The sequence below is a fragment of the Leuresthes tenuis genome, unplaced genomic scaffold (genome assembly GCF_036924035.1).
Source record: "Leuresthes tenuis unplaced genomic scaffold, fLeuTen1.0.hap1 SCAF_15, whole genome shotgun sequence".
NCBI lineage: Eukaryota > Metazoa > Chordata > Actinopteri > Atheriniformes > Atherinopsidae > Leuresthes > Leuresthes tenuis.
In genome coordinates this window covers 23284506-23304258 of record NW_027325369.1, presented here as the reverse complement: position 1 = coordinate 23304258, position 19753 = coordinate 23284506, and the positions used below count along the sequence as shown (strand labels likewise).

General features: G+C 45.0%; 1 protein-coding gene across 5 annotated transcripts; it reads right to left on the bottom strand.

The window, feature by feature from the left end:
* Nucleotides 1–2177: 2177 nt before the first annotated feature.
* ktn1 (kinectin 1) lies at nt 2178–19676 on the bottom strand. 5 transcript variants are annotated; one of them, XM_072365947.1, is made up of 36 exons: nt 19537–19676; nt 15029–15723; nt 14688–14846; nt 14296–14412; nt 14067–14197; nt 13836–13940; nt 13561–13701; nt 13315–13421; nt 12877–13021; nt 12274–12370; nt 11990–12174; nt 11806–11874; nt 11666–11703; nt 11477–11567; nt 11125–11193; nt 10982–11019; nt 10764–10854; nt 10619–10687; nt 10477–10514; nt 9260–9350; nt 9037–9146; nt 8844–8940; nt 8612–8652; nt 8405–8495; nt 7504–7590; nt 6005–6094; nt 5807–5893; nt 5611–5700; nt 5427–5519; nt 5235–5303; nt 5062–5145; nt 4709–4792; nt 3653–3736; nt 3462–3557; nt 3271–3381; nt 2178–3187 (listed from the first exon to the last, which is right to left on the bottom strand). In XM_072365947.1, the coding sequence occupies exons 2-36, from the start codon at nt 15720–15722 to the stop codon at nt 3158–3160; spliced, it is 3819 nt and encodes a 1272-aa protein (XP_072222048.1). In that variant the 5' UTR covers nt 15723; nt 19537–19676; the 3' UTR covers nt 2178–3157. The 5 variants fall into 5 exon arrangements, with proteins under 5 accessions (XP_072222048.1, XP_072222050.1, XP_072222049.1 ...); XM_072365949.1 differs by having other exon boundaries at nt 8612–8649; XM_072365948.1 differs by lacking the exon at nt 19537–19676 and adding an exon at nt 19094–19118.
* Between the last annotated feature and the right edge of the window lie 77 nt (nt 19677–19753).

Below are 19753 nucleotides of genomic sequence, written 5' to 3'. Positions count from 1 at the left end.
CTTATCAGTCTCTGGCTGTATCGTCACGTGAGACCGACTCGTAAAAAAAAAAAAAATCATGTAACTACATATTATACGAGGATATGAAGCTTCCATGGTTGTCTCTTCCAATACCCCACATGCCCCATTGTTCTAACACCTTTCTGATGAATGTGCCACTTCTCCCTTTTTGTCTGCGAGTCTAATCAACACTTTACTGCCTCTGTCTTGTTTTCACAAGAACCTGCATGGCTGGAGGTGCTCCCACTGCCCCAGGCCCCTCCAGTGGCCCCGTTGACTCTGTAATTATGGCCTTCTGTTTGAACTGGTGTTCAGTTTCAAAGTGCAATAACACTTGACACAAAAACAAAAGGCAGAAGGGGGTCACTAAGGTCCACGGATATATTTGCATCTCCACCCTTATGTGCTACATCTTGAAACTCCGCACCAAAGTAAGATACAACACTGGTGTTTTCCCCCTTTTGTGAGAAATAGAGCTCATGTATTTGTCATCTGTCCGTTGTGAACCCCAGCTTCTTCAGCAGTTGTGCACAAGCACCAAACAGAATTAGGCCTATAACTACAGGGCTCGCGGCTGCCCTTAATTCTAAGGGTATAATGAATGTTTACTGCTCTTTTGTGTCACTCTCTTTCCGCTTTGCTTTCATCTGCTGGGCATTGTCTGTGTAAAGCAGCACCACAGTTTTTTTTTTCCCCCTCTACATCTGTCTGACTCACACACACAAACACTCACTGTAGAGTTGGGGGTGGGTGGGAATTAAAGGCTCTCCGGCACATACCACGCTGATGGAGAGCAGATGCAGGGAGTGGGCCGCTTTGCTGAAGTTGTGCTGGCGTAGTGCAAGTGCAAATCTATGTTTAGGAAGGAGGAGTCAAGTGTTACCAGGCAAGAAGCATGCAGTGCAGAGGCCGACTGAAACAAGCCAAATTGCACAAATGGTAGACTGTGAGTAATGATGACAACGGAATGACTAAGTCAATGTTAACTGTCTAACTGGTATTTGACAGGCTTTACATGTAAGAAGTCTAAACTCGGGCTTTATTTCCCCAACTGGATTCGCCCACATATCCCTACACATTATTATGAATCAGGTTTTCCCAGGAAGAGTAGTGATGGAGCATTTCCCACCAGAATTTCTTTGTTATTATTCATTGACATCACACGACTGGACATATTGCAAATTGGAACGTCTAAACTATCATTTCTAAGCAGAAACTGCACAGTAGATCATTCAAATGTAGTTCAGCAAACCCCATCAGCGGGCTGTGAAAAAAAAGCACTCTGGGATCTGGTTAGGTCGCATTTTGAAGATGCTGTGGTGCGCGATGCGTTGCCAGCTCTCCGTGAAAATAAAAGTCAGATCTCCAATCAGCTGACTGTAGCATGACGGTGCGGGAGAATGTGAGGAATGTGCTGATCCCATGTTGCTTGTGCTCCTGACCTGACATCCCCACCCTCTCAGCCAGCACAACAGTCTTGTTGTTTTAAAGGTCTTTTAACATGCAGGAGAGCAACGGCTTTCCGCGCAGATCAAGTCGGCATCGACTCGGGCTCAGTCGCATACAACGTGTACTCATACTCAAATACAAAGCTGTTACTGGTAAAATAATAAAAAAAAAAAGAAAGAAAAAAGAAAGCACTTCTATGAATCCTTGGCATTATGTGCATGCACTTTCAGGGCTTGCAGTACACTTTCAAATGATTTCACTGAAGTGTCAAATGGCTAAAGTCATTTTCATTTTCTTCCAGGATTACAACCAACACAGGAGTTGTTAAGTTTGGGATTATCACTATTCGCGCTCACTTCCTTTCCCCATCTTCATTCCAATGAAAAATATTTCCTAAAACCTCTTGAAACAAAGTGTCCTACTCTGGGACAAAATACAGCATGTTCCCGTCACCGGAACCAGATCACATCCGAATGTTCCCCAGCCGAGGCTGCAGCACGTCTCCGCATTGCTCCTAAAAATAACATCAGCACATGACAAACAAGTTTATTGTATTTCCAATTGGAACTTACCTGCTGCCTATAGCTATATGAAGATAGCATTTTGCATTATTGACGTTTTTCAAGGCTATTAAACACATGTGAAATATCAACCAAAGTTGTGTGCTGCCCCCCAGTGGCCATGAGAGAGACTGCGGTGGAACAACTGAAACAACACAGGACGCTGAACAGATTTATTAAGCATCCCTTTTATTAACATCACCCGTTACAAAAAGAACAAAATCTTCAGTGTTAATGAACTTAGCAACAAGATAGCGAGTGTTGATTACAGATGAAATGGGACGCTTATTCCTAGAGTAGTTGCAGTAGAATTAAAAACCTCTAAGGTGTTGACCCAGCTTTCTCCTTGCACAGCCAGGGTCACAGACTCCCTTCTTTTATGAGCTGCAGTACAGATTTGACTACAATTTGTCAATGCATCTCCATAGTTACAGTCACGTAGTGACCCATCTGACGTGCCGAGACCTCTTCTGCTCTCTCATCTCCCACCCAGTGCTGAGCCAAGGTATGCATGGAGCAATGGATGCACAACGATGTACAGTATGTGGTAAAACTCCGGTCAAGAGGCAAATTAACAGATCAACGACAGTGTACTTCAGCAGGTCCTAACGGGTACATTTAAACAATACAGATTTTTAAGTTAAGAAGTAAAGTACTGAAAACTCAAAGTTTGTTAAGTTGGAAATTTGTATCTCTGCTCTCTTGAGACAAATAACAAAACTACTGCAGTATTCAAAAGGATTTCATTGGAAAAATACAGGCATTTTAAAACAGAGGAATGGCTGCAACACAGTTTAAATTATGCTGGAGGTCATTTTTAAGTTTAGAATGAAACTGGCGATTCTGCAAAAGAAGGAATGTGGATGGAGTGGAGTAGATTGTGTTTTGGTACCGTGCCTGGAGTGTTTGGAATTGAACAGTAACCTCTGCCTGCTCCCTATGGGCCAGCAGTGAGCCTAGGAGTGGTTCATCAGCCCCTCAAAGTCAGTTGGAGGCTGCATACAGTACAGGTGACGTGACGGAGGTTGGAAGGGAGGAGGTGGCTGGGTGTGACAATATGGTTTTGTGTGGTAGTGACAAGACCGAAGGTCAAACAAGGTCTCTGTAGTGCAGTCAGGGTGGCTGCGAGGTGCTCTGTCCTCCTCTCACTATACCTTGGGTAGATCTTTGTCAGCCTCCTGGAGGAGAGCACAAATGTTCAGACTGCACGTTCGGATACAGTGTTTACAAGTTGAAAAACATACTGTTTTTGCAAACTTACGCCCTCGTGTCCCTTAGAGAGTTGCCTGCTGACGGCTTGGAGCAGCTGCTGCATTTCTGTGACTGTTTGATTCAGTCCTGCAGTCATCTTCTCCTTCCTGTCAATCTCCTCCTGCCAGAGACACAACAGCTGGTTTAAACCTGATATTAACGCACCAAATGTTACCACCTCTTATTCGATCAAAAACTTACTCTCTGTGACGACAGACTGCTATTCTCTATCAGGTCATCAGCATTGTCCGTTAAATTTGAGAGCTCACCCTGGATCAGCTCAAGAGACTGCTGGGCCTGTGAGGAGGGTCAGAAAGTGCCTCGAATTCAAAATATAGCACCAACTTTAATCATTATCAGCAGTGTTGTGAAAAACCAATTGGGGTTGTTACCTTGTGCAGATCACCAGCCACTTTTTGCCTCTCGTTCTCCTCTGCCTCCAACTTGGACAGCGTCTCAGTGAGCCGGGTTTTCAGCTAGAATCAACAAAGACATTCAGTGCGCGATAACTTCCTGATGACGGCAGTTTCTCAAAACGGACAACAGGTTCCAAAACCCTTCAACCAACATTGCTCAACTTAAAAAAAAAAAAAAAAAGTCCAACATTTGCTTGGCCTATTAAGGCAATGTTCAAACCCAGAACAGCACTACATGAGAGGAGGCTTGTTGCAACAGCTACCAGTAAGACAATGAGTCACAGTCCAGGAAGTCCAGTTTGAGTAATATCTTCACTCTTATGACTTATCAGACAACATAACATTACACACCGGTTTGTAGTACTTTGAAATCAGATTTTAAAGCTCTGGAAAGTTACAAGATGCAGTCATTTCTTCCTCCATCTTCATGACTAACTGATAGAAGGATAAATTCCATCACATCATCACCATGAACTGACAAACTTGCCATTTATGTCCTTGGCTGGAAATATGCACTAGTTTGTTCTCATCGAGAAGTGGAGAAACATTTGAGAGTGCCACTGCTGGGTTGAACATAACCAAAATATTCTAAAAACTACAGACATCTCATGATATCTACTGAAAATAAGCAAGACAAAGACAGACTACGCTTGTTTGAAGACAGAAGCAGGAGTTGGTTATAGGTGAAGCACAAAATGAGACACGCTTGGCCTCTGCAGAGAGAAACCATGAGGTACCAAAGGTAAGCCATGTGAAAATGACACGCGGTTATAAGCAGAACGCAGGCGTAGAAAAGGAGGTTTAGTTTTGTAAGCATCACTGCGTGTGAAGGCGAGTCATCATTCACAATCTGATTTCTTAAATTATTTTTAATGGGTTCACCATGTGACTAGAAGTTTACAGACACTGTGAATGATGACCCTCGGTTTTGCAGAAGCTGGAGAACCCCACCCTGTGGCAGTCAGTGTACAGCCACTGCTGTAAGGGATAGATTTTAAGAGGAGCTCTAGCTAGAGGGTGATCCACGCTTACCAAACCCAGCTCCTCATTCTGCCTGATAGCCTCTGTATATGAGCCATCAAGTCTGGTCTGCAATTCAGTCAACAGAACTTTGAGCTGAAATCAAGTTTGAGATGGTTTGTTTAATGGGGGTCTGTGGGAGTTGATCTAGGACAGCACTACTAACACAAAGTCTAAGCAGTGATACAAGCTGATCAGGCCATTCTTTAGCAGAGCCGTGTAATGATACAGCAACAGTTATTACAGGGGGATGCATATTTGATGGATTTGTGTGGCAACGACGTTCCCCTGAGTCCCAGATAACATAACAACATGACAGAGATTGTGTCTTTGCTTTTGAACACAATCACAGAGTGTCTGCTCACCTCTCTGACTTCCATCACATAGGTGGCGCTCTCACGCTCTGCCCGCTCCAACTCAGACTCCAGGTGCTGCTTTTCTCTTCTCAGCTGCAGGGAGTGCAGAGACAGAAATGAATACGAGTTTTACAAAATACATGGGACTTTGGATTTGAGCGGTAGATTTGAGGTGGACTGACATTCTCCAGCTCTGCTACGTCTGTTAGTCTCTCAATCTCTTGCTCCAAAGTTGTGATTTTCTGATTCATCTAAAAGGTAAGAAACAAAAATGATGCAATGAAAAGAGTGCCAAGTGTAATCATAATTGACCTCAGTTATCTAATATGCTTTTTTTTTTGGGGGGGGGGGACCTGCAGAACATGAATACACACCTCTTTGAGCTCTGCCTGCGATACCTCCAGCTTCACCCTCCAACGAGACTCTTCCTGCTCCACACTGTTCTGCAGGCGCTGCAGGATGCCCTCCTGTGGCCACAGCAGGAACAGCAGCTCAGTTTGGAAGAGACACCACATAACCAGGACTGGAACTTTAAAAAAATAAAAAGCTCCCTCTCACCGTTTCTGCCAAAACCTTCTTGTATGTCTCACAGTCTTTCTGTAGAATCCTTTGGGTTTCCTCGGCTTCTTTAAGCTTCTCAGACAGTTCCTACCGAGACAACAGTATTTATTATCTATTTCTACCTTCAGTAAAAAAAAAAAGAAAAAAGAAATGTTCGAGATGTTCGACTCCACACTTCTACATATTCGTTTACCCCGGAGTCCCCTGATGCTTGGCTGGATTGTGCCGCTGAGCTTTCGGCGACTGCCCTTTCAAATCTTTGCAGCCACTCCTGATGGTTCTGGTCAACAGTTGTGAAAATTAAAGTCAAACATGAGTGAAATAACTGGCTTTTTCTTTGGGGGGGGGGGTGCGTGGGGTAGAAAGGGTATTAAGCCAGTGTTATTAATACCTGTTCAGAGGGCAGAGGCACATAGGGAAGAAGTCTGTGCAGAACATCTCGACACTCAGTCTGAGACAGTGCCAGTGCTTCCTGGTTCTCCTACAAGGTACAATGAACAAGAACAAAAGCAGAGGAGGAGTTTGAAAACTCGCTGTGCAAACAGTGTGCTTATATAATTTAGTGGTCATTCAAAAATACATTCTGACCACAATAACCCTCTTATGCTCTCCTGATACTTTCATCCAGTCATCAGTTCATTGATCAGGTTTCTCCAATCAGTCAGAAAAGACTAATTTAGCATCATCTTGTGCTATAACATCAGGGCATTGAGGATAAACATCGTATCACTTCCATTTGCACGGGAGAGAACAACGGTGTCTTTCAACAGACCACACTTAGACCAAGTGTCAGCAACCTCAAACTCAGTGCATGTAAAACGATCTAGTCCTCCTGAAAGAGCAAATACATCAGTCTGCTTTCACCACATTACAAAAGTACCTCAAAACTCTTCAATAAATAAACAGGCAGCTATCAGATCTGCCACGATGAAGCAGCATCCTGCACTGTCACTCTGAGGCCTAAAGATGAGCCAGCTGGCTCTGTAATCCTTCTTCACATTAACACACTGTCACAAGGCAGCTTTAAAGCAAGAGTGAAGCCGAATACAACCGGCATGCATTGATAGTACCCAACAGCTGCGGAGGAGCTCCCTGGCCCGGCTCTGAAAAGGTGATTCTACTGTACTCAAGTGGCAGAGGAGCAGCTGCTCTGCTGATGGTTCAGCATGTGCCCTTACCTAATGGACGGCAAAAATATACACACCTCAGTGTTACCGTTAATAGAACAGCAGTCTAGTTGCCAACTCCATGACTACATAAAGAGACCAGCAGCAGGTCGAAATGTAAAAAACCAAAAATGTTGCTCTACGCTTGTCGTATTTGATCATTGACGTTTCAGTTGTGAGAACAGAACACAGAGAGACCGTTGCATGTTGATTAAAAGACAAAAAACAAAAAGAAGAAAAAGATCTCCATTGATTAGTTATATTGACAGTATGATGACAGAGCAGAATGGGGGAAAAACATGCCATGCCACATGAAAGAAAGACAGGAAGCTGTAAAATGATATCCATGAATCTCAGTCTAATGACATCTAGTAAATGACTAAGTCACTGCAAACTCATTTCCAAGCATCGGCCTCAGCGTCGGGCAAATCTTTGGCAAGGCAAAGCTCGAAGACAAAAAAAATAAATAAAAAGGATGTGCTCACAAAATCTGAGATGCCTAAACGGAGTTGCGTAGTTCAACAAACTCATTACAAAGCCAATTCAAAATCTTGAGGTCAAACCAAGGCGGAAAAGTGGCGGGAAGGTAAATGAGTATGCAGCGTTGTCATGGATGATGGCGGAAAGAAATTTCACTGGGTCAATTATGGCAAAACACAACATTTTGGAGGGGAGTGCATCAGATTGGTACTAGAGTGAAGCAGACTGAGGTGAGGTGTCGAACCTTGACAGCTTTGCTGAGTTTCCCTTGCAGCATGGACTCGGTGGCTGACAGAGCTTCCATTGCACTCCAGTTTTTCTCCCGAAGCTCCTGTTTTGGTCAGTTCCAGAGAGATACTATTTTCAGTTCAGCCTCGGGTGAGGTGGGGGGGGGGAATGCATTTAGTGACCCGCAATTACAACCTGCTAGAGTGACAGAACAATCCGAACGCATTTCTCATTACAAAATTACTCTGTTTTTAGCCCATGCTCCAACTCCTGAAAAAATAAAGTAAATAAAGTAATAAAATAAATGGCCTCTAGAGTCCCAGTCTGACACCACTTGTGGGTAAAAACAATAAGCAGGATGTGTAAAGTAAAAATGCTCTATTGAAAATGAAAAATGTCTGAAAATAGACAATACATATAATTATATGCTTGTGCTTCCCAAATCGAATAGGCCTCTTTAAAAAAAATAAAGAAAGAAAGAAATGGGAGCATTTCTAAAGCTCTGAATCACCCACAAGCACAAACAAGCCTGCTGAAACAGTGATGGCCAACGGCGAGCACAAAGAGAGTAGGCAAGAAGCCCTCTTACGCAATGCTCAGTTTAAGCAATACAAATCAAAAACAGACACTGATGCTGATGTGTATAATTATGCTGCATACACAATATTTGGTAGAGAGCTTTCAATGTGGCTACAAAACAAACCAAAAAAAAAAAAAATCAATTCAAACAAAAAGCAACACAGGTAAGACTAAGTGACAGTGGACAACAGGGAGTATGGATATATATGCAGTGTGCAAGCCTGTGCATATGGGGAAGTTTTGTGGTGACACACAAAGGACAGAGGATGATTTCTCAGAGGCATAAACAGGAACCTCCAGCTGCATTTTGGTTCAGGCTGTTGCTGCAAGGAACCTACGTTGTTCTTTCTCCTATGGAGCTCCAACGAGTCCCTCAGCTCAGCCAGCTCCAGCTGAAGACCGCTGAGCTGCGTCTCCTTCTCTGACAACCTGAAATATGACAGAGACAACTGCTCAATTATGATACTTAGACATTGTGTACGGAGCCACAGAAAGCCATCAGAAATGCAGACGGGGGTGGGGAAGCATGTTAAAACATTACTTACGCTTCGAGGAACTCTGGGCTTGGCACTCCTGCCTGGGACTGCTGTACAAGCAGGAGAGAAGTGAAAAATGAGGAGAGCTAATTATGTTCTGATGCTCTTAACAGAAAGAGCCAATTAACAAAGTAGAACATAAACTTTACTGTCAAAAGCTTTGGCTTAGTAAACAGAATCCCTTGCAACTAAGAAAGGGGAAAAAAACTAAAACATTTGAATTTCGTTGTTCCTTTCTCACCTGTTGCTGTACCTGCTCCACCTTCTCACTAAACTCCTTCATCCTTGCCTCCAGCTCAGTCTCCAGCATCTGGATTTTCTGGTCCTTTGCCTCCAGCCTGAGGTTCAGATTAACTCATCAACACTGATTTCAAAGAGTTTCACAAGAGATTCCCACAGTGACGTGTGTGTGTGTGTGTGTTGGGTTGACTTACTGAGCCTGCAGCTCTTGGAGGCGGGTACCAGAACTGATCACCTCCTCTGTCCCCTTTTGTCGCAGCTGCTCCAACTCTTCCTGCAGGGCAGCCAACTGCAGCTCCAGAGCCTATGAGACGAAACCGGATTTAGACGAGGACTCAAACAGGAAAAATATCACATGAGCAGCTGTTTTCTGCTCAACACTGATCGTTTCGCTGATAGGGGAAAAAAAGTCCACACCTCAACAGTCTGCTCTCTGGCAGAGCTGCTGTCCTGTGCTGCTTGTAGACTCTCCTCCAATGATTTAAGCTTTAAATCCCTCTCTTGGATGCTGTAGAGCACAGTGAAAGAAGACCCTGTTAGACGGAACATTCTGGAGCGACACAGAATCGGCTCGTATTCAAATGTACAAAATGTTGGTAACAACAAACATCTAATAATAGGCAACCGCTGAAGGCAGAAGAATTCCTATGAGGGGCGTGTCCAGGGAGCATCCTGGAGTGCCACAAGGAAGTAGTTTGATGGGCTTACAGTCAGTTCATAAGTAAAAGCCTCTGCTTTCATAACATGCAATTAGAACTTGCATCAGCTACTTTTTAATCAAAGCGGTGTATGAGGGGTGGCTCAAATTACTTCTTAAGAGGTCCCGAGACTCAAGTTAGATCTTTGCATCTTTATCCCATTTCAGACATGGGATGAGACAACAATTTCTGGCTTCACTTATCTCTTAAAAACAGCTGTTATTCTAAGCAAACGACACTTTTAAGTTGACGATCATCGGGGTTTCATTCCGAAAACCCATCCCAGTTGCAGGGAGAGCCACAGTACAGGTGCAATAACTGCACTTTGTGCCAGATTGGACGACACGCAAGGCGGGGTAAAATGAATGAGGTCAGTTTACTTCAAACATGCCAGGTGGCCCCAACAAGTCTGACGAGTGTGCTACAGCTGTTTGAAGCATACCGACGGTGGATGGGAGCAGCTGCACTTCAAACAGAAAGAGAGAAGAATATTTTTCTTCTCTCTTTCCCGTCGTGCGTTCGTCCGATTCACGGATTCACTGCTTGCGTGTTGCACCTACATGACTGCAGGGAACGGACTGGGAATGTTCTGAATTCATTCTAACCGTCTTTAATGATGTAATTAATTCAAAAAGCAGTTGCCAAAAATGCCAAATTAACCCACGTCTACTTATGCAGGCCACTAATGCGACGGCATGCTAACCGTTCTTCCAACGTTACGAGTTCTGACTTTCTAAGACTGCTCTCACTTCTACCTAAAAGTGACCACAGCTCAGCTGTGAAATCACCATGTTCAGTTGCCATCACATTAAAGGAAGGACTGCATGACTCAAAGGGGTTTTAGTGTGTGATGAACAGCTGGCGGGTGAAAGTGAGCCGTTGCTCAAATTCATTCTTACAACCAATAAATACCCGAGTCAGCTTGATTGGTCTTACTTGCTCTGGAGTTCTTCCACCGTCGACTGTGATGATGCCTTTGATGAGGAAAGAAGAAGAAGTACGACAAATAAATGTAGAATACGATTTAAAAAGAAAAATCAGGAAATTACTTTTTCATCGCGAGAATTTCAAAATTCACCTGTTCTGTGGTTTTTCTCTTAAGATCCTCGATTTCTTTCTTTTGTGCCTCGTTCTCCTCTCTCACAGCCTGCATTAAGGAGAAAGTTGCTTCAAACGGGTTTGTTACTTGAGCATTGTGATGAAAACAGACGGAGAGACCTTACCTTGAGCTCCTCCTCCTTGTTGGCCACCTCGATCAGTCCCTTCTCCAACAGTCCCTCGACAGTTTTCATGTTATCCTCCTTCTCCCGAAAACTGGGTGGAAAGCAGTGTTTTATCAGGTCTTTTCTTTGGAAATGACAGCTATTTAGTTTCACAGATAAGAGGGTAGAAAGCCCGACCAGCTGATTTATTCATAACATATTGTAGTTTTCACACCCACCTCTTCTGGAACTGGTCCAAAGCCAGCTGGGATGCAGTCTGCAGTGGGAAAGCCAAATAAAGAGAGAGCGTCAAACGGGGAGAAACATGCAGATTCGTATGGGCTTTTAAACTAATAAAAGAAGGTCATGGTGCAAAGCCAACCTGATCAGAAATCTGTGCCTGCAGATTCTGAATCTCTGCCTTCAGTGACATGTTCTCATTGTGCAAAGCCTGCGGATGAAAAGGCCAGTAACATTTATTGTGCTAGGAAAACACAGGACATGAGAGACGGCACACATTTCAAAATTGAACAGCACTTCAAATAGTCTCTTGGGTTTAGAAAGCCAAGAAATGAAGCATATCCACTAGAAATCAGCGAATGTGAGAACAGCGTCTTCCTGCCATGGTGTATATAGTCATAACGCTACATATCCCCTTAACACAACGACAAATTCCTGCAGACCAATGAACCACTGGCGAGTTAGTACAAGATGAGGCCCTCTTTAAACCATACCTGCATGTTAGTTTCTCTACTGGCCCCGCTGCTCCTCTCAGCATTCAGAGAATCTTCCAAACTCTTCCGCTGCAACTCCTTATCAGCCAGCCTACACAAAACAGGGAAAGAGATGCACATCCCGTTAAGAAAGCCCAATAGAATGTTAATGCAACCATAAAGTCTGAAAAGATCAAAGGCTTTGCTTACAGCTTTTGTAGCTCCTCAATGTGGGAGACATGGGAGGCCTGAATGTGGAACAGAGAAATCTCATTATGCAACATTCGCGTACAGATTTATATGTATGAATCTCACGGTTTTAATCCGACATGGGTGAAGCTGATCCACACCTGTGTAGAGATCTGGGCCTGTAGGTTCTCATTCTGGACCTGAATACCTTTGTTTTCATTCATGAGTTCCTGTTAAAACAGACTGTATCAGTGATTCATTCTGCATCTCGATGTCGACTCCAGAAAACTGGACTTTAAAATGATCCAATAATGCAACTTGATTAAGTTCCATGTGATGCTTCACCTGAACACGGGCCTGCAGCGATTCGTCCGGCATGCTGTGCTTGGACATCTCCATCAGCTCCAACACTCTCTGCTCCAGCCGGTCCTTGGAGACCATGGCTTCAGTCAGGCTGCTGTGAAGGGTCTGGATCTCCTTGTTCTTGTTGTTCATCTCTGTCTCAACTGCCAGCAGCTGGCTGTGGAGCTCTGCAAGCACACGCAGACTCAGTTGCTGAATGTTACCCGATCTGTTACTTTTACCGTGTAGAAGTTAGAAGAAATCAAGGCTTTTTAAGGTTTTCTCACCTTGATTAGAGGCCTGAAGTTTCTCTCTTTCTGCATTGACATTATGGAGGAAGTTTTGCAATTCTTCCCAACGTCGCTTGGCCTCCTGTAGCTGTGCCTAGGGGGGGGGGGGGTTTGAAGAAACTTGTGTAACTCTTCCAGCACTTAAAAAGTTTTAGCATTAGTGTGTTGAGAAGGCAGAGACGTTGAAAAACAATATTTCTATATTCAGTTTTCTCCCTCTCTAAGTCTGGGCATCATCATGTGGACCGTTTCACTGAAGTTCTTTGTGAAGTTTCCATCTTATAATGGCGATGCATGAAAAGACAGGGAGGGCTGACCGGAGTTCTAGCAGGAAAAGTGTTGTTTATCCACAACACAAAGCCTCAAACATTCCAGCCTCCAAAGCCAACAGACCCTCCCATCTCAGGTTCTGTTTCCCACAACCCCTCCTAGGACTTCCACTACAACCCACTCCCTCCCATTTCCCTTGTAATGCCGCCACACCCATTGACCAGATTCGAAGCTGCGCAGCAAGCCCGGGTCTTGTACAACATTTTTGTCTCGGTCGGGGTCACTGAGGCATAGGCTAAATAAACACTTTGTGCATCTGGATTAGCGTACCTCCAGCTGGGACACGTTCTGCTTGTAGCTGACCTCCAGTGACTTCCTTTGGTGCTCCTCTTGCTGCAGCTTGCCGTTGCCGTCTGCCAGTTCTTTCATCAGACCGGCATATTCAGAACGCAGCTTGTTGAGCTCTGCTGAATTCCTACCAAACACGCGATATGAAAATGGTTAAAGGCGCATTGTTTTTGGAAGTCGTTGAAGAAGCAAATTACTGATCGCCTGCTCTTAGAGTGCCGTTAGAGCAACATGGAAATGCAAATTAAAAGAAGCACACGAAAAATGAGCAGGTCTTTAGTAGTTTCATCTTTAGTAGAACATCTGTGATGAAGCTAAAAAAAACAAACTGAAATGCTGACATGTAATGAGTCACTGAACCAGTCACTAAGATGAGCCGCATACGGAGCTCCTGAGAGCATGACCAAGTGGAACACTCACTTGCTCTCCATCTGGTTGGTGGCCGAGCTGACTGCGTCCCTGAGGATTCCGTTCTCCTGTTGCAGACGAGTGATCTGGCTCTCCAACTGCTCCCTCGCCTGCTGAAACTACACACAAACAGAATTCAGTCTTAATCAGCTCTCTGTTGAGCCTCGACCCCCAAAAGAATGTTAAGAGTTCAGTTTCTTCACATTCTAACTGGAACTGGAATTAGTCATTCTGATAGAATGTAACTCTAGCCGGCACCTTCATTTGCATGGTCTGGAGCTCCTTGTAGCTGCCCTGGGCTTTGGCCTGCATGCCTCCCAGGTCCTTCTCCATGGCAGCACGTTGGTCTCTCATCATGGTCTCCACCCGCCCGGTCTTTTGCTTCTCAACCTGAAGCTCCTACAGCACAAAGGCAAGAGGGCAAGTGAAGCTCTTGACCGAAATGAACGCAATTATGCCAGAAAAAGCAACGACTAAGCTGGAAATGGATCAACAGTGTCACGATTGATAGAGTAGAAGACAGGAATCTAGACCTGACTGAGCTGTTTCACTTTGTCTTTGGCAATGGAGGCTTCCTCTTGCAGGGTTGTAAGAAGCTTTTCTCGTTCCTGTGCAGCTGGGTCAAGCCTCCCTGTGGACTGAAGGTGAGGGACGCCACGTTTAAAAAGCAGGCAGTGGAGGTCGAACCAAAACTAATCGGTCTCCTACCAGTTACAAATTTGTCGCAACACTGAATTCAAGTTCATCACGTATTATTCTCTCACTTTGTGCCAGGCATCCAAGGCATTAGGGCTCTTCTCTCGGAGGAGGGTTATCACACTGACGGCTTCTGCTTCTGACAGAGTCAGGCTGGACAGTCCACAGAGCAGCTCCCTCAGCTTCACCTCCGTGTTCTCTGATGAGTCACACAGAGCGAGAGAGTTTCAGAGGATATCAAATGGTTGGATCGTATCGTGAGGAGAGAGAAAGAACAAAAAAAAAACAACCTCTGACCTTTATCAGTCTCATTCTTTTGTTTCTTGCCAGACCCTTTGGATTGTACGTCATCATTCAGAGCTGCCTGGTGGTTGGAAGAAGCTGCTGAATCTGCCGCAATGTGGGTTTCATCGACTACATTTTAGGAAGAAAAAAAAAAACAGTTCATAAGACATACAAGCTTCAGTCCAAGCTATTTAGCATATGAGATTATTTGATGAGGATGCAGCAATTTATTAGCCAGATTACAGTTTAATGTTCAATAAAAAAAGCACAAAAATGACTTTATAACAGTTGGTTGTAATTCTTAGAAAGAACACTGAAGTCAGGCCTTTACAAAATGAATAGATAATAAATTATCAAAGGAAAAAGGACATTGGCCAATATAATTGTGATTTGATCATCAGTACCAGGCTCGGTCTTCTGCTTCTTGGCAGAGCTCTTCTTTTTTCCACTGGTGGCACTTGGGGTCGCACCATCCAGCACTTTGGTGTCAGCCACAGTGGGAGCTTCTTTCTTGACTGGTGCTGGGGCCTGTTCTGCTTTCACCTCCAGCTGCTGCACATCCACTGAAAATCAGACAAGCCAGCACAGAAGACCTAAATCATTGCAGTTACTGGGACAAATCTCAGAACGGGAGGAAGAAGCTAGTTTCCAATAAAGCCTTTCTGCAATTTGACTAAAGTATAAACAAAATAAAGCAACCAACTAGCTGATTCCCCAACAACGAACTGCATCCTTTCTTACTGACCAGGCTCCACTTTCTGCTTCTTCTTCTCCTTCTTCTTCCCAGAGACCTGAGGTGGTGTCTGAGCCTGAACAGGAGTCTGAACAGCTTGGATCTGGACCTCAAGTTTCGGAGAAGGTGGGATTGATTGTTTGCTTGCGGCCAATGGGGTCTCCGTCTTGTAGCTGACTGGCTTGGAGTCATTTACTTCTGATTCCTCTGAGAGAGAAGCTGCTGCTGCTGCTGCTGCTGCAGCGGCGGCGGCTGCAGCTGCCGCAGCCTTGGCGGCCTTTTTCTCCTTCTTCTTTCTCTCCCTTAAGCCAGCAGGAGCCTCTGGTGACACTGAAACAGGCACATAGGCAGCGGGTGCTGATGGAGCAGGATCTGGTGTAACCGATGGTGCAGGTTCCTCTTCTGCCTCCAGACCGGAGCCGTTGGGACCATCAGCCAAATCGAAATCCCGCAGATCTTCTTCCGACTCCCCTCCGCCACCGCTTCCTCCGCTGGCAATCTCCTTCTTCTTGCTCTTCTTCTTCTCATTCTTCTTACGGGGGTCTGGCTTGGTTGGTGGCAGCTTGAGGTCCCGTTTCTGCCTTGCTAGCACCTCGTCGTAAGAGGTTTCTTTCATGAAGAGCCAGAAGAAGAGGAACATGAGAGCAATGACCAGGGAGGGGGCCAGGATAAGAAGGTACTGAGAGTCGTAGATATCCACCGCCATTCTGAAGAAAGGAAGAAAAGGACCACTTAGTCTGTGCAGCTCACATTGAGGCGTGCAATGGACTATTTTCAGACAGACTTTACACTTGATACGCTTACAAATGTCTACCCACAATTACAACTGTCAAAGGCTGCTACGTGTCAGAGATTGTCTACGATTTCAACGAATTAGTGAAATCAGCTTGCAGCACATTTCCTTCCACTAGAATTCTTGCACACGCCTGTGCCCCTCTGAGCGAATAGTAATTTGCAGGTCAACCACCGTTTTACAAGATGTGTGCACGGGGAGGGGGGGGGTGTTAGTACATAGATAGCACAGAGATGGTGCAAGTGAGAACATACCCTATCCTCTCACAGTGATATGATCCAATTAGTCAACACTACCCCTGCTGAACAGCTTAACACCTTCTTTATGTTTATGCGTGATCACAGTCAGGAAACTACCTGAAACATGGACCACAAGAGCCAGATAGGACAAATGTGGTTATTAGCCAAGAATAAAAGACTTGACTTCATGCAGACTGGCTTAAATAGGGGCAAACTAGGTCAATAACTTCAGAAAGGCAACTAGGCTAAAAAGAAAATAGCTCACAGTCTCATGTACTCACTTCCCTCCGTCAGCCCGCATAAGGACAACGTGGTGGAGGTCTAAACTCATATCAGGATGGATTTGCAAGAGGCAAAAATACACCCACATACAAGTGTGACAGGCTGAGGTCTGCCACAGCTGCAATTTGGCCCCTTCCTGTTTAAAGCCAAGGGAGAAGAGCTTTTTCTACCACAAAGAGTCGAGAGGTCCTGAGACATCGATTTAGTGTCTGCCAATCACATTTCTTAGGAATGATGTGTTGTGGCTCCTCGAGGGTGTACTGTAAGAATGAACTGGGGGGAAATGCGGATAAAGAGAGCTCACGGTTTTCCCCAGAAATCTCTTCTTTACACGCTTATATTTTCATTCTTATAGTTAAACAATAAATAAAAAATACCGTAAATTGTTTTTTTTTTTACAGTAAGAAGAGAAAGTGCATTTTTAAGGTGATACATCAATTATAGATGAGGCAGAGTGAATAAAAGGGCCACGTTTCAAGCATTCTTCCTGAGCATCTTTGGTAAACTAACACAAGAAAAATTATTTAAAAAAAAAAGAAAAGTCTTTTCACAATAGGGACAAGTTAAAGCACAGGGTGATGACATCAGCACAGCGTGGTAAACAATACTGGACGGCTCTGACAGCGAGCGACAGTGCGGCACAATCCCATCCTACAGCCAAGAACTGTGGCAGCTGAACAGTGAAGGAGTCAATGTCGTAGAGCAGGCCTCTTTAGTAATTAAGCAGATTACCCATGATAATACATTTAAGAATAACTTTCCACTGCAGTTGCTTCCTGAGCGCTGAAAGGCTTAGTCCTATAGTGTAGCGTTGATTCGGTTTCACTCCGCCCTCAAGAAAAACCTCTCATCACATCTTCCACAACACACTAAAAAGACGTGCCAGCTCTGTTGGGAGGCCTGAAACAATCAAATTCTGAAACCATAAACCTCTCCCCTGAGAATAAAATTATTATGCAACGCCCTCCCCCCCCCCACAGTTTTGTATTCCATGCTTTTCAGAAGAGCTTCGACTAAAACAAACAGCACTTAAAAGCTGATTGAAGACTTCTGCTTTACACGGTTAACCTTTCCCCTCCAGTTCCTTCGAGACATAGGTGCGCTATCAACAATGAGAGCACATTCCTTCACACTCAGTCTGCAAAAGCGAGGGGAAAACTCAGAGGCCCGCGTTTAAAATCAAATCCCACGTGTCAGAACAGAAAATGTGCAGCATAGAAAACCCCAAACTCCAGCACCCTGGACGATACAACTTCTTGAAGTCGGGTCTTGAACCGTCTACAAACACACTGTAAGATCCTAAGCACACCAAAGTTGTACAGGAGAGGTTTTGGTTTGAGAACAACCACTACCTGTGGTGGCTTGCAAGAAAAGAATCAGCTGCAAAAGAACTCCTGAAGCAACATTACTTCTTGGCATGTGGAGTATGGGCGGAGTGAGTGGTGTAAAAGTTTCAGGCTTCTGTCTTTCAGTCCGAGGCCTCACGGTGGAAGGTGCACGGGGTTCCTTATGCAGCCTGAGCCTCGTTCCAGCATCAAAATGAGCCTGGAGGACAAAGCCCTCTCGGGCTGTTGGCTCCCCGGAATCTACCCACTTGGCTGGCCAGGCCTCCTGATTTGGCAGACATGGACGCAGAGACAACTCCTGATAACCATCAGGCCTCAAAAGCAGCACAGTCAGTACTTGAAAACAAGGCCGTGCAATAATCTATGCTTACCATCTCTAAATTGGTAACACGCACATGGTTATGAACAGTACAGAAAACTGCTTTTTTTGCAAAGGTTTGTGATACAAAATTTTAAATGAAAGTAGTGTTAGTTTACAACCAACAGCGACCAAACTCAAAATGAATGTTGGACACGTCTGCGGCTGTAAGGATAATGCACTGACAACACACCCTTATCAGTAAAACTACAACAGGATATAGTGGAAATCGTTGACAAATCGCCGTACTGATTGCTGAAGTTCTCTGTTCTTACTGGTCAGACTGTAATAAGGAAACTACAAAGCACTAAATAAAGAGTCACTCAAAACATCCCCGAGATAAGAGCCATCTGACAGCTTTCTGATAAGCCAGAAAAAGAGGTCATCGAGCTAAAGGATACGCAGCATCAGTCAGAAACTAAACTTACGCTCAGGGTTATCTTCTCGTACTCGAAAACTTTCTCACACTGAGACCAACGCGCCCCTGAAGCAGAGAGGATTTCCAATGACATTTAGGAAAGAGTTCAAAGTTCACTTGGCATTAAATCCAGTTCCGCAAAATAAACTAGACGGACTTAAAGGTCAGCAGGACAGTGAGTGGCAGTATATTTAGTCACCGCCTCATCTCAGATGTGACGCGTTTTCTGGGACAAGTGTCGCCCATCGCAAGAACCAGAAATAAGTCAGAGCAACTCAACTTGTGTTGAGACGGGGGGGATATCCCTTACGCCACCTCAGCACTCAATGTCCCTGCTTGCTTGGTCATGCTGAGCGCAAATCGCCGGCCTTGTACAGACTACTACACCAAGACCCGTAATGGCAGCTGATCTTTACACCAAGTCAAATGCTATGAGCCGAAAATCACAGAAAAAGCGAAAGCGGTCCAATCTCCTTGTTGAGTGATCCCATTTGGACCCCGAGTCACACACTGACAAATGAATCACGAAAACGAAAGAAGAGGCACGCATGTCGACGAAATCACTTCCCTAAAATGACGAGCGTAAAATCTCTTAACTGTGCAGGTTCAACTGTGGTCTGGGCATGTCCACAAGTGACTACTGTTTGAATCCACACAGGAAAGGGCTCGTCACCACTTCTTAGGTTTGTCTTGGTGTCCACAGCTCGGCACTATGAATGAGCTAGCTGACAACAGCGCTAACTAGCAAACTAACGTGAGCATGACACTAACGCTAGCCGGACAATCCAATTAGTAATATAGCGGAGACGACCCGGGCAGCTGTTAACAGGAACAGCTCGGTGCTCTTTCACTGGCATTCAGCCTCTCTGGAGGCGTGGACAGCTGCCCCCACGGGCCTCTTTTGCTGGTGCTAAAGTCCCAGCCTCCTTCTCCCCTGAAATCTCTGACCGGTCTCCGGCTCCATTCCTCTGCTGCGGGCCGTTCGAGGCCTGCGTGAAAAGCTAAGCTGTGCTACTACCGGAATGAGTGGCTTTTTGACAAGCAATAAACATAATACCAGCACAAACCGCTGGCCACGAAATACCTGTCGATGTAGTTGACTGTTTCCCTTGCTAGTGGTGAAACGGCGTTTATCTGCGTCGACTCTGGCGGACTCCCGACTTCCCAGGGCAGCTCCTGCCTGGCTTTCTGTTGCGCTATCCGTCACACTATCTGCTGTTTCTGGTTCGCGGGGGCGGGTCATAGTCAGCCTGTTCGGGGAACGCTTGTTTTGCGAACCGTGGCGCACCGATTATGACATA